This window comes from Mytilus californianus, unplaced genomic scaffold (genome assembly GCF_021869535.1).
Source record: "Mytilus californianus isolate M0D057914Y unplaced genomic scaffold, xbMytCali1.0.p SCAF_2, whole genome shotgun sequence".
NCBI lineage: Eukaryota > Metazoa > Mollusca > Bivalvia > Mytilida > Mytilidae > Mytilus > Mytilus californianus.
In genome coordinates, this window is record NW_026262668.1 from 26,395,586 (window position 1) to 26,409,968 (window position 14,383).

At 33.2% G+C, this 14,383-nt stretch overlaps 1 protein-coding gene across 3 annotated transcripts in view; it reads right to left on the reverse strand.

Moving 5' to 3' along the window:
- LOC127729591 (cytochrome P450 2U1-like) overlaps window positions 1-11,526 on the reverse strand; it is a 32,814-nt gene extending 21,288 nt beyond the window's left edge. Inside the window, exons 1-4 of one of the 3 annotated variants that reach the window (XM_052237405.1) lie at window positions 10,990-11,526; window positions 9,269-9,790; window positions 6,731-7,174; window positions 3,620-4,109 (exon numbers count right to left, since the gene is read on the reverse strand). In XM_052237405.1, the coding sequence (XP_052093365.1) occupies window positions 3,934-4,109; window positions 6,731-7,174; window positions 9,269-9,790; window positions 10,990-11,131 (1,284 nt within the window). In that variant the 5' untranslated portion in view covers window positions 11,132-11,526 and the 3' untranslated portion in view covers window positions 3,620-3,933. Of the gene's footprint in view, window positions 1-3,619; window positions 4,110-6,730; window positions 7,175-9,268; window positions 9,791-10,989 lie in introns of those variants that run through there. The other 2 variants (XM_052237407.1, XM_052237408.1) reach the window with 2 other exon arrangements.
- Between the last annotated feature and the right edge of the window lie 2,857 nt (window positions 11,527-14,383).

Genomic DNA, 14,383 nt, shown 5'->3' on the forward strand with positions numbered 1-14,383 from the left:
ACGAGACCGTTTCCATAAAAATATGGCTGTCAATATAAAAAGAAAAACTAGAAGAATCCATCTATCGGTTAGTTTTACAGCAATGTCATCCATAACCTTGAGTATTTGTATTTATATAGATGTAAACTTGTGGTTATAACATAGGTAAACTTAGGTTGTAGGGTTAAATTTTGACAACCTTTTCACCTGCCAAATCATAGTGTATCGGTCATTCACCAAGTGCAAGGCGTATATTATATTTACAAAAGTTGTATGAAATAATTATCAATTGCCATTAGTAGTTGCACAATTCTGTATTTACGATATTCAGAAAAAAAAAAAAAAAAAAAAGAAAAGCCTAAGGTGTATAAATACATGGAAAGCTTCACCAAATAAAAAGACCAGAAAAAGAAAAGTGATGTCAATATTGAAAGTTACAAACAACTCTATATCACCTTAGAATGAATAGAAATTTACATGATACGTCCTTGTCACTTCCGAAAAATTAATCATAGGACGATTAATGTTGACAAAATACAGATGAAAGATATTTTAACCTTTTAATCTTTCTATATAATTACAATATGTAAAATATTTATCAAATTGATTGTTGTTTGTTTAACGTCCAGTGGCAAATATTTCATGCATGTTCAGGACTAAAATATGTTTGTGATTTACAATGTAAATTGAAATAACAGATGTACGGACGATTATGAAACACCTTTCAGTTTCGTCAAGGTCATAACTGAAGTATAGAGGTGAAATAAATTACTGAAAATAGGAAAATGAAGAGGAATTAGGGATATTCGCCACATTTGTTTTTGATTTTTTGACAGATATTTGAAACCCTCTATTTTTATCCATGTAGTGCCAATAGGAATTTCGGCAACTAACCCCTACTTTTCTTCTCATACTTTATTACATATAGTTTTAAAATAGAATTGAGAATGGAAATGAGGAATGTGTCAAGGAGAAAACAACCCGACCAAAGAGCAGAAAACAGCCCAAGGCCACCAATAGGTTTTCAGCACACGAGAAAATCCCGCACCCGGAGGCGGGCTTCATCTGGCCTCTAAACAAAAAATGTGTACTAGTTCAGTGAAAATGGACGTCACACTAAACTCCGAAACATATAAATGAACTAAAATTAAAAAAAAAACATACAAGACTAACAAAGGCCAGAGGCTTCTGACTTGGGACAGGCGCAAAAATGCGGCTGGGTTAAACATGTTTTGTGAGATCTAAACCCTCCCTCTATACCTCTAGCCAATGTAGAATAAACAAACAAACAGCAATACGCACAGTAAACTCAGTTTAAAAGAAGTCTGAGTCCGATGTCAGAATAGGTAACAGAAGAAACTAAGCAAAATAACAACGATACATAAATTAACAAAGGACTACTAGCAGTTACTGACATGCCAGCTCCAGACCTCAATTAAGCTGATTGAAAGATTATGTCTTCGTCATATGAAAATCAAGCACAATCCCTCCCGATAGGGGTTTAGTATCATACCATCATAAAATATATGAGAAGAACATAATCCGAATCTGGCCAACAACTGGTTTTAGAATAAATGTGTTTTATTCTGATGCAAAGACCCTATGAGTGAATCAATATTAATTCCAAAATATGCCATCTTTGATGACCTGACAACATTAACGTAACTATATCCCTTCTGAATAAGTCTGGTTAAAGGTTTAGTTAGCTTTTGAGGCGAATGACGACATGTTTGTGCTTTGTATAGAATATTACCATAAAAGATTAGATGTGACATACCTGAACGTATAAGATGTCTGTATGTTGATTTATATTTACGAATGATGTCCTTGTACCGATTATAATATTTAGTAACTGTTTTGACTAGTTTGTGATATCGAAAACCCTGGTGTAATAATTTTTCAGTAATACAGATATTTCTTTCGTTAAAATCAAATACGGTGCTACATACACGAGCGAATTAAACAAATTGAGATATATAAACACCATTAGATGGTGACAAGGGAACGTCACCATCTAAAAGTGGATAATTAACAATAGGAAATGAAAAATCATCTCTTTTATCGTAAATTTTTGTATTACGCATCCCGTTAAAGATATAGATATCAAGATCCAGGAAAGGGCAGTGTTCATTGTTAGTATTGGCTTTATTTAAAGTCAGTTCAGCAGAATAAATCTCTTTTGTGTACATACTGAAGTCGTCATTATAGAGAGCCAATATATCATCCAAATATCTAAAAGTGTTATTAAATTTTTGTATCAGATGTTGTTTCGATGAACCTTTGCTGATTTTAGTCATAAATTGTAACTCATAACAATACAAAAACAGGTCCACAATAAGTGGTGCACAATTAGTCCCCATTGAAATTCCGATAACTTGACGATATACGGAATCTCCATAGCGAACAAAAATGTTTTCTAGTAAAAATTCAAGGGCAGTTATCGTATCATAGCAGGTCCAATTGACATAGTTCTTTTGTTTGTTGTTACTAAAAAATGACCTAAAAGAGTACGAACATATATATTCGCATTTTGACTTTTTAAATGCCCATTTTATTAGATATGTGAATTTTTTCTTAATGAGATTATGAGGCAAAGTGGTATATAGGGTAAAAAAATCAAAACTTTGAACAGATTCGAAATCACCAATATAAGCATGCAATTTATCAAGTACTTCCAACGAATTTTTGACACTCCAAAAGTAATTAATTCCAATATTTTCAAATCCCTTATTGAACAATTTATTACCAGTTTTTTATTGTACCAAGTGTAGTAGTAAGTAGAATATACAGATTAGTAGCGGAACAATGGTTTGAAGACAAAATAAATCTATACTTGTAAGGTGTTTTGTGCGGTTTCGGAAGCAAGTACATAGTTGAAACTTTCATTGTATTTGGTTATGCTTGTAAAGAGGTAGCTAAAAGTTTATGTTTGTTACAGATGTCATTTTCCAAAAATGATATTATTGGCGGCCTTATCAGCCGCTACAAAAACAAATTCCTTGGCGAGTTCTTTTAGCTTATGTTTGATACGAGAAATAGGGCTAATATGGATGTTGTTATAGGAGTAAAATAATCTTTAAAATGTTTAATACGAATATCAATTATGTTCATTACTGAATTAAAAAAAAAAAAAGAATCAAAGGATTTTTCGTCAGCTTTTTCTCGTTTTATCCATTTCGTGCAGTAAGTACGGAGTGAGTCGTGGATGATGTTACGACACTCATTCAAATTAATAATTGTTCTGTCTATGAAGAAATAATATCGAAAATGTGGTGCACCACATTTTTATGGTAATTTGGAATGGACAGAAAAATATAACAGTCATTCCCAATAATTTAATTCTAAACTCCATTTTTACGGAGTAAATGATAAAAAAAAACGTTGATAACGTCATGGTCACATGACAAAATTATGTTTATGAGCTGCTTGACAAAAAAAAAACTTTCAGCCAATCAGAAGACGTGTTACATCCAAAATTAAATTATACTGAAATGGTACTTAAATTTATTTACATAATATAAATACATAAAATAAAACAGAAACTTGTAGCAGTATCTATGAAAATTTTAGATCAAATTTCCCTACTCATATAATTGCAAACTGAAATCAATTACCCAAAGACAACAACAATGACAATACACATATTTATATTTTGTTTTATTAATCCAAGATTTCATATACAAACGAGAAAAAAAGTGTTTTAATCTTATCAGAAAATTTGGTTTCAATATGTACACTCATTCCTTTATCAATTATGTAATACGCATAATGTAAGGACTGAGGTCACAAATTTAGTAATAGGTCAGCGTTAGAATTTTAATTTCTTAGGATCTAAATTTCATCTTCAGTTTAAGTCTTTATGTATGTACATTAAGGAATGTCTTTTACCGTACCAATTTATTTTTATTCTCAGCGATTAAATAATGGAAATTGTCGCCGATATCCTGTCTTTTATTACCAATCAACAAATCGTACAGAGTAGGGTGTCGGCGAATGCGTTGTTCCTACTTTTCCGTCTACCTTGGGCGGTAGTTGTCCTACTGGCATGATTTTGTATCGAGTTACTATTGCTGTCAAATATAAAAACAACTCCATCCTCGCTAGAGACTCACCTAGACAAACCCGTCTACCTGTCGGGATAAACATGATCAATAAAACTTTTGTATAGCTATAGATAATACAAATATTTCTCATTGAACTTTATGAAGTTTGATTGATACTTTATATTTGATTGTAGCCCTACGAAATTTGACCAAACAATAGTTTTTTTTAAGATAATTGCGCACTCTCCGGTCATTGAGACCTTATCCAATGATAACAATGATAGCTTGGTAGCGTCAACAAAACGACATAAAATGTTGAATTCCTGTATATATAAGGTATGACTTTACACCGAGTCATAATGCTGCCATTAAAAACAGTTCCATCCAAGGTAGAACCTCACCAACAATTTGTTTAATAAAAACAATTCTGTTTTTTAATCATTTTTGTATAATTTGTTTATTCCTCCGTACGTGTAATATTTTTTGCAAATTATAGATATTGATTTGACGTTGGAGATCGTCTTGGTCTTCCTCGAAAGAGCCAGCAAAAACTACAATATTTCTCCAGAACAACACAAATAAATGTTCTATTCAAAGGAAGTAACTTAGTAACTTTTAACATTGCTTTGTTGCCAAATGTAATTGTTGTCGTCTATATACATTCACGTCACTCCCTTTGTCCACTTGCAAATATTACATGCATTTCATGCCTTGTTCACACGTACATTTTAGTTGCGTTCACACATTTTTCTTTTTTTTAATTCGAATCGAATTCCAATTGGCTAATTCGCATTATCCAATTCGCATTAGGAATGCGTTTTCGTTAATGCGGATTAGTTAATTCGCTTCAATTCGAATTAAACTGTGTTGTGGACACTTTCTAAATTGTACTTAGAATATTTTCATTATTTCTTGATTCTTTAAAATTAAAACAACGTAACACTAATAATTCGTGTCCGCGAAAATATCATACGTGAAAACCATAATGACGTCATATGCAACGTCATTACTGCCTCACGAACATTTCAACATTTGTATGTAAACAGACAGTGCACAATGATCAAAATTTGCCCAAAATACAAACATGTTAGACATTAAAATTTAGAGTCAACAAATCTAATGAATCATTATCGTTAGCTTGGTAAGATATTCATTTTTAAAGTTTCTGAAAAGTACTATATGAATATCAATTCAGTTGATATTGAGCGCTATCGAGAAAGAGCAAAATTCAACATTTTACTAACAAAAGTCACTTAAAAGAGCTCCGTGTGACATCAAGTATGTATTGATCGATCAACGCCATACAATCATTTTACAAAAATTTCGTGGAAAGTGTGTTAAATGTTTCAATTCAGTTCAAACAGCTAACCAGGGGAGAGTATTAAACCATCTCCGTTACGTTGTTGTTTTTTGTAAGGAGGTGGGAGTTACTTTGGGTACTTTTATATAAACATCTATATTTCAGGCTGACAGAATCACAACGTTAAGAATATTACAGCCTTTTGAGATCCTGCCTTTTTATTTCAAATTTCAAAATTATTGAAATGAGATAGGAAAATTATTCCAATAAATGCCATATCAGATCAAGAGAGCATGTTTGGGCTTTTAAATGGTTGTTTTGTTTTAATTTTAATTAATATGTTGATAATGCGAATTAATTAAAAGTTAACACAGTAAAGCGAATTTGACGCGCATTGTAATTCGTATTAATATTATTTACGTTCGGACGAAAAACATTTCAAATGCTAAATAAACTAATTCGAATTAGCTAATGCAAATCGAATTCGAATAACGTGTGAACTCAGCATCAGGTAGAGAACATGTTAATGTGATATTAACATCAACCCTGTTTTGTATTAGAATGACACGATTAGCTGAATTTTTAACGTGTTAGTTCTCAGAATAATTATCTGCAGAAACACATGTCCAGTGTCGTTATTTAATTGTTTTTTGTATTGTTTTAGAACAAACAATTTTTGATATCGGTTAAGTACTGTCTGTTTCTTTTATAAATTAACACTGACAAAATTGAAAAAAAAATAATAGTAGCACTTAAAAAGACATGCAAAATACAAAACAGTGCTGGCAAAAATCAGTCTTAAAACATAACAAAAAAAAAACCCAGTATACTGTAATGATTGATTGATTGATTGATTGATTGGCGTTCAAATCCCATTTCATCACTATTGTGCATTTGTTGGCGGTTAGTTCTTATTGGTGAAGGAAGCCGGAGTGCCCGGAGAAAACCACCCAACTTTGGCAGGAAAATTAACAATCCTAGTCAATTAAGATTGGCGTCGAGCGCACCTGCCATGTGCAGTGGGATTCAGTATTGAAAGATGGGTCCACTTTTTACCCTTCTATGTAGGAACGAAATCAGCCTTGTTGAGACAAGTTTAAGCAATACGGAAGAAACAGAAAATAACATAACATGTCTTTTATATCACTGTACAATAAATGGTATATGTTTAATAGACCGTAAAATGCACATCAGACTGCAAGTTTAGTCTTAGTATTGTAGTCTTTTGTGTTTTTTCTTTTGTGATATTCAAATAGCTGTTGATTTAGCAACACGATTCCTTCTTTTGCTTTTATTAACACCTTTAAATATTAGCATCATAAATAGCGCATTTTTAATTGGTGTGTTTCATAAGGAAAATCCCCGGTTTTTGAATGATTATGCAATTATGTATTATAAAGAAACATACCAAGGGAAAATGGCATAACATTCTCTCTCCTTTCGTTGAACTTTCCATTTTCATCTAAATACCTGCTTGGATCAAAATCATTGGAATCTAGAAACATATTCTCATCATGGAAGGTTGCGTTCATGTTGGGAACCACAATAGACCCTTTTTGTATTTTGTAATTATTTATCACAAAATCTTCAGTGGCCGTATGAGGGAGTGAAAAGGGTACAATATTACCAAGACGTAATGTCTCGGTTATAACACTCTCACAGTATGGTAGGTTGTTTCTATCGGTAAGCAACGGTTGACGATTGGAACCAACAACTTCCGTCAATTCATTGCGCATCTTCTGTTGAACATCCGGGTTATTAACAAGAAAAATAATTGCCCATAGGATACCGCTTGATGTTGTCTCAGTTCCAGCACCAAACAGATCTAGTACAACGGCCTCTAGGTTGTCCTCTGTATAAATATACATAATAACATATCATTTGTTATGATTGTATTTACAAATGAAATCCCCCACTTCCATTTTAATTTATAATTTGTTTTTAATTTTAAAAGAGACGTGCACTTTGTGTTGAGTTATAGTGGATCTAATCACTCAAACGTTTCACGAAACAAATCAAATTTATATATCTTAATTTTTCGCCAAGATTGTTTAATTGTTATGTGTAAAGATGATGTACTGATGACGGCTGAAATCTAAATTTAATAATATCTTCTTGCAATAAATCAACTTCATGCATGTAGGATATGATAGGAATCACGTTATTGCATGCAATTTACATTTAGTCTTCTTATTTTGACGATGACAGCAAAATTATATAAAGTATTAGCAATAAAAGAAACACGAAGGACTTGCACATTTGTGAAAAAACAAAACTAACTCCAGACTAGAATGTCGACTGTTTGATGAAACAACGAACTTTTTACGGTAATTGTTTTCAGTTAGTTTCGCAAATATGTGCATCATTGAAAGACAATATCGTTTCTATATCAATTTGAATCTACATTCAACTGACAGCTGAATGCTGTTGAAAACTGTTTGGTGTTGCACGATATGTTTTAACTTTAGAAATAAATACTGAACAAGGAATCTAATAGAGTTTCAAAGAGACGCAAGTACTAGTTGTAAAACGAATAGGAAACAGGTTAAGTTAATATACAAGTTAAAGATTTTGCTTCTTATTTTATCATTTTGTTTTATTTAGGTCTTTCCACTTTTCCGTGGAAAGACCTAATGGTTTTCTTCTGATTATTATTATTATTTTTTTTCTTCCGCCTAATTTGTCACTTGCGTAGTTTTGTTGTTTCATAAGATGTCTCTTAGATATTTGGAATATGATATCGTATAGTTTATACGCTTTTAAAACTGACAACCGGGTAACCAAATACCTTACGTTGTAAGAGTTATCTCCCCAAACACTGTTTTCTTGTGGCCACTACTCCTTCGCAACCGTAAAAGATTACAACAAATTTATTTTACCAAATTGCTCGTTACATCTACAGGATTAGGATTTTTATTTTGACCGAAGCTATCCGGAGACTCCATATGAGAGTTATTCCCCCTTATGTATTTGATATAAGTGATATGCGTTTCTAACTGGTAAACCATAAGTGACATTGGCCTAGGGTCTTTGGATTTGAGGTCCTTGGTCCAAAAAAAAGAAAATTAGGTCAAGGTCAAAGGTCAAGGTCATATTCTAAATTTTGATTTTGGCTTATTCTTACTTTTTTTCAAAAACCGTATAACATATCGACATCTTATTTTTACTAAATTGTTAGTTGCGATATGTCGAAACTTATAAATTTTGGTTGAAAGGGTGCGTAGAAAATAAATGGGAGTTTTCGCCCATCTTATATTTAGAATTATGCGTTAAGTGGTATAATTCATTAACCAAACATATTAAAGACCTAGGGTCTTTTGATTTGAGGTCCTTGGTTTGTGACCTTGAAATCGAAGTCAAGGTCATAGGTTGATAGGACGTTCTAGACTTTGACCTTTGCTTTAAATTCATATTTATACATCATAAAGCCATAGGAACTGAAATTTTAGATTTTTAATATTTTAATATCAAAATAGATCTTTACTGGTGAAAAGACCTTCAATTGTTCTGTGAACAATTGATTTTTAATTTCTTTTATGTGTGTTTCTCGAAATGGGATATCACTGATTGGATACCACTAATAAACAAAACAAAAAGGATGTAGTCATGTCAGGTTCAGAAATTTTTGCAAGATGTTCGGATTCCTTGGGGTTTTCCCTACGATACAGGGTAAATTATTTTGCCCCATATCACACACTTTTCTCCTCATAAAAGACTTCAAAAGCTCATAAAAGGATTTGCTACATTTTTCATAGTTTGTGAAAATGTAATCAACGGTATCAATTTTATTTACGAAATCAAGGTATAAGCTTATCATAACCGACTGCTTTTCAGTCCACATCCTTATTTTCCTACATTCGTTGCAGCGCTTTATTCTGAATTCATGATATATTTGTTTAATATGTAAATCGATCATTATCTAGCTAGAACATTAATTTAAACATACCTGAGAATTGTATTTTGTTTTCACGCGTGTGATTTTGCCACTCCAATAGATAAGCGTCTATGAAATCTCGCAAGTCATCTTCGTCAAAAGTACGTTTATGTTCCTCAATAATGTTGGCAATCTGGACTTTTAAGTCTTTAATAATATTGATACATTTTTGTGTCCCAAACACATCGTAAATGTAGCTAACATAATGTAGATACGGAATCCAATTAACCATAGGTAGAAAAGGGTTAGAAAAAAATTCTTCTAAGTCTTTCATAAGTTTCTGAAAAATCTTGTCATCGTAGTTAAATCTCTTGCCAAATACGATGGAACAAACTACATTCGAGACAGCTTCTCTGACATTAGTTTCAATATTAACAGGACTTCCTTTCTTGCTTTCTAAAACTTCCATAAGAAATGCCACCTCTTCGAGAATTTTTGATTCCATATTTCGTTTACCAAATCCAAAATGCCTCAAAGCGTTTATCGTAAAAGTTCTCTGAGCTTTCCATGAAGCACCACTCCGAGCACTAATCCCTACATAGAAGAGATTTCATTGCTAACATTTTTGTATAATATTTTTTAATCTTATTGTCAAATATGCATGCAAATACTAGCTAGAAGTAACAAATATAAATAGAAACAATTGCACAATAGAATCAAAAACATACAATTAAAACAACTTAGAAAACCCATGTCATAAGCTCATATAATAAATTCATTCATTTATCACTATGACATGATATTAGATTGGTCCATACTTCCATTTTATCATTGCACAAGGTCGTGTTTTCTAAGACTGTTGAGGGGCCTGATGGGTTATTTTCGTTCTTCGTGATCGTCGCATTTTCGCTATCGTGATCCGTTTTTCTACAGATTTTTTTTTTATATTTTCGTGATCCGTGATCATGGAAATTTATTTTCTGTGAATCGTGATTGACAAAAATCAACTCGTGAATCGTGATGAGACCCCCCCCCCCCCCCCCATCAGGCCCTCACTGTTTATAACGTATTTACACTTAACCCATGTGATACTGATTGATACTTTAATCAGGATATTTCTTCGTGATCGCAATTGACTTTGAACTAGCTTTCAGTAACTGCGGGAATTCGTTACTTTTATTTTTTAGTCTTCTTGTATCGATCAATTGAGTCAATCGTTTATCAACTGATTGTAACAGTTTTTTCTTATGTTGTGCACCACTTTTCCAGATTGAGGGACGGTTGGGTATCGCAACCTTGTTGAAACTTTCATTCTGCATGTGCCTGACCGAAGTCAGAATACTGTAATTCAATGGTTGCCGTTGGTTGCTGTTTGTCACATGTGTTTTGTTTATTGGTTTGTTCATACACCGATTCCTTATAGTTAGCGGTAACAGTCCCCGTCATGATAAAATGTGAAACAATTCAAACGAAAAAAAAAAACAATCGACCTAATTTATGACAAAACAATAGATATAAAAACAAATATAAAAGACTGCTACAACAACTGAATAACAGGCTCCTGAAAAGGGATAAGCCCATCTAGACCGTTTTGACTGTACTATTTCGACCCTATCAATTTAACAAACATTTATTCTTTTGGATTTCAAAATGTTTGGTCTCGAGCGTACCTAAAGCAGGTTATTCTAGAACCAAGTGTCGTGCACACGCAAAAAAATGGTGTCATATCTTTTGGTTTTAGAGTTCTGGTGTCTTCCCCGGAGGGATGTGAGATACTAGTATATAAAACTAACCTTTGCCGCCCAGAATTTTCGTGAAGAAAAATACATCCGGCCGATCAGTAAATATATCCGCATGTTTAACAAAGGCTTCATGAAGTGTGCGTGTATCATTAATAAAAACAGCCCAATATGGTCCTAATGACAAACTGTACATCCGTCCATACTTTTGTGATAGTTGTCTTGTTATTGTTAAAGTCTCCTCCAAATAAACACAACAAATTCCCAATCAAGGGCAGCGGTGTTGGTCCTGGTGGTAAGTCCGAGGGACGACGAGACCGTTTCCATAAAAATATGGCTGTCAAAATAAAAATAAAAACCAGAAGAATCCATGTATCGGTTAGTTTTACAACAATGTCATCCATAACCTTGAGTGTTTTCATTAGACGTGTTACGAAAAGGTATATACTCGACCCTGGGGTTGACAAATTAGACTTTAAACGTGGGGTCTGTGTCAAAACATTGATTGTCGATTAAAACAGATAAAAATTCAATTTGCTTGATGGTGACCAGATATCCTACACACTTCTTTTGTTCATTTGAATTTATATTGATTAGAAAGATTTTTATATGATATTATTGCTTATGATTATAGGACGGGAAAGGTGTGCGGGGGGAAGGGGGTTAATGGTAATTCAAGTATGCACTTCTAGATTTGACTTAACCTCGTCCTGGAAATGCATGAAATATTTGTCACTGGACATACAACAAACAACAATAAATCGATCTCTACTAAACCCGCACAAAGCTCCACAGTCTGGTCTTGTTGATTTTGAGTTTGAAAGTTTTTAAGCGTATAAAAGCGTGTTCAACATCTACCCAAAATCCCGAACGATAGTAGCAAGTTCACATTTTTTACTTTATATTCCTTCTGCTCTTGGTATACATGTAGCTCTAAGTTTAGGATGCTATAGAAGGTAACGAGAAGAGAACGACATGCGGTATATTTTATTACCCAAAATAACAAAATGCTGGGGGAAATCTAAATCCATACCTGGTCAATTGAAGGCAGTAAATACTGTTGAGCATTATCCTGTTGTCCTATGAAACTACTGCGTGTGAATTTTTCCAAAAATAATGTACATGATTGCTATATAATGTCCATAAAAACATGAGTAAAAATATATGCAATGCCGGTATCTGGGATAAAATTGTGCCCGAGGCTCCGTGTGTGGTCTGTTAATGGCATGACAATTGCTAACGCTGTGGGTATTTAATGCCACCAGCCAAGTAGTTGTCGCAATATTTCTACGGTCGACTATGAAGTAGTTAGTGTATATATTTCACAAAGAACCAGCAACATTTTACATAAAAATAATATAAGGGAAAATAAGCCTTTCCTGAGTAAGCATTAACAGATTATTATACTATAAAATCATTCCCAAGGTCTAATAAGGGCAATCGAGGCTATAGAGGTGTCATGTTGGTCATATACATGATATGAACAATTGCCAAAAATTCAAAGTTTCAAACTCCGAAAAAAAGACAAACTATATCCAAAATAAATCCATAAAATGAGTTGCACATTTTCTATGTATATGAATACCGCGGCATTTTACAAAGTTTAGAAGCTCCTAGGTTAGGAGTTTTGTTACTCAAAATGACGGGTAGCCTCTTCTGCCGATCGCTTGCACGTCCGCGCGCCAGCCAGCTGGACTTTTATCATATTATGAAATAAGTCGGTTCTGCATAGTTTGCAACATGTCCAAAAGTTCTGGCCTCAGGTAAACACACTGTCCGTCGCTGTTGATTTTGAAAACTCCAAAAACTAAAAATAGCGAGTAAATATTAATTTGATTTAAATAAGGGTTGGTGGGAGGGTGCGGGAATTGTTTCTCTCATCTATTACTTCTTTTTATCGGCTTTCCTTCTCTCTTTTTCTTCTGGATTTTATATCCTTTCTGCAATACTCTTGCTTCCTGTCAGTGTTCCAAAAGGAAGAAATATTATGGGAGTCATCATTTTTATTCCTCGAGGGATTTTTGTTATGGACTTTTTGTTCCATTATTAATATTTACAATGAAATGTCCATAATAAAGAGACCAAAGGGACGTCTATTATAAGGAACAAATATACATTGACATCAGTACTATGCAGTTTAAACACAAGATTTCAATTGGAATACAGGTAGTTTAAATTTTTAAATCATTTTTGTGTTTTGATACGATACCCCCATTTAAAGTCTAATTTGTCAACCTCAGCGTCGAGTATATACTATTGCCGAACACGTCTACTTATATGGACCATGTATAGTTGTAAACTTGTGATCATGACAAAGCCAAAGGTAAATTTAGATTGTATTGTTAGATTTTTACACAACTTTTTTACGTGCCAAATCATAGTGTATCGGTCATTTACCATGTGCAAGGCGTATATTATATCTTTAAAAGTTGTATGATATAATTATCCTTTACCATTAATAAATACACAATTCTGTATGTACGATATTCAGAGTAAAAAATAAAGAAAAGCCTAAGGTACATGTATATAAATACATGGACGCTTCACATTAAGATAAAGAGACCCGAAAAAGAAAAGTAATATCAATATTTCCCGAGGAAGTTACAAACAGTTCTTTATCGCCTTAGAATTATTAGAAGTTCACATGATATGTCCTTGTCACTTCAGGAAAATTAATCATAGGACGGATAATGTTGACAAAATACTGTTATGCCGTCCACCCCCCTTTTTGAACGTAACTGGCTGTGTTCTTATTAAGTACAAATAATAATACGGGGTATAGGTCTGTGAGATGATATGATATGCAAATGAGTCTATTTGATATGATGATTGTACTAATATTGATTGTCATGTTGGGAAATAAGGTGTTTCTTTTGGTACAAAATTAATGTTGGCCAGACGAAGTCTGAAAACTTTATGTGGTCATTCCTAAATTTGGAATACTAGTAACTGCTTGATTTGAGTAAAATAATAGTTTGTCACTTAAATATAAATTATCCTGGCTAATTTTCGGATTGATGAGTTAATTCTATTGTGTTACAAGTGGTGTTATGACTGGAATTTTCTCGCGGTGACAAATTTGCAAGTTTGTCCAACGAAGTGCCGGTACCTATATTTCTGTTGTGTTATTTGGGATATTAACCTTTTTACCTGTGTTCTTAAGTTATTCTGCATGTGTAAAAACCTTCGTGATTAATAAATATGTTTGTTCTCATTGAATTTAAACTGGAAATCATCTTTATTTACATCAAACTTCCAATGTTTACATTTTAATTTGCCATTTCGGGAATTTTCCTAAACAGAGAGATGGCTGCTTATTGGTTCAACCTAGGTAAAAGCGTCTGTGATTGGCTGACAGTCGAATAAAACTAAAGAGGTCAGCTACGGAGGGCAGTGATTGTTTGTGGTATGAAACTGAAAGTTACGAAGCGCCAAATTACAAAATGTC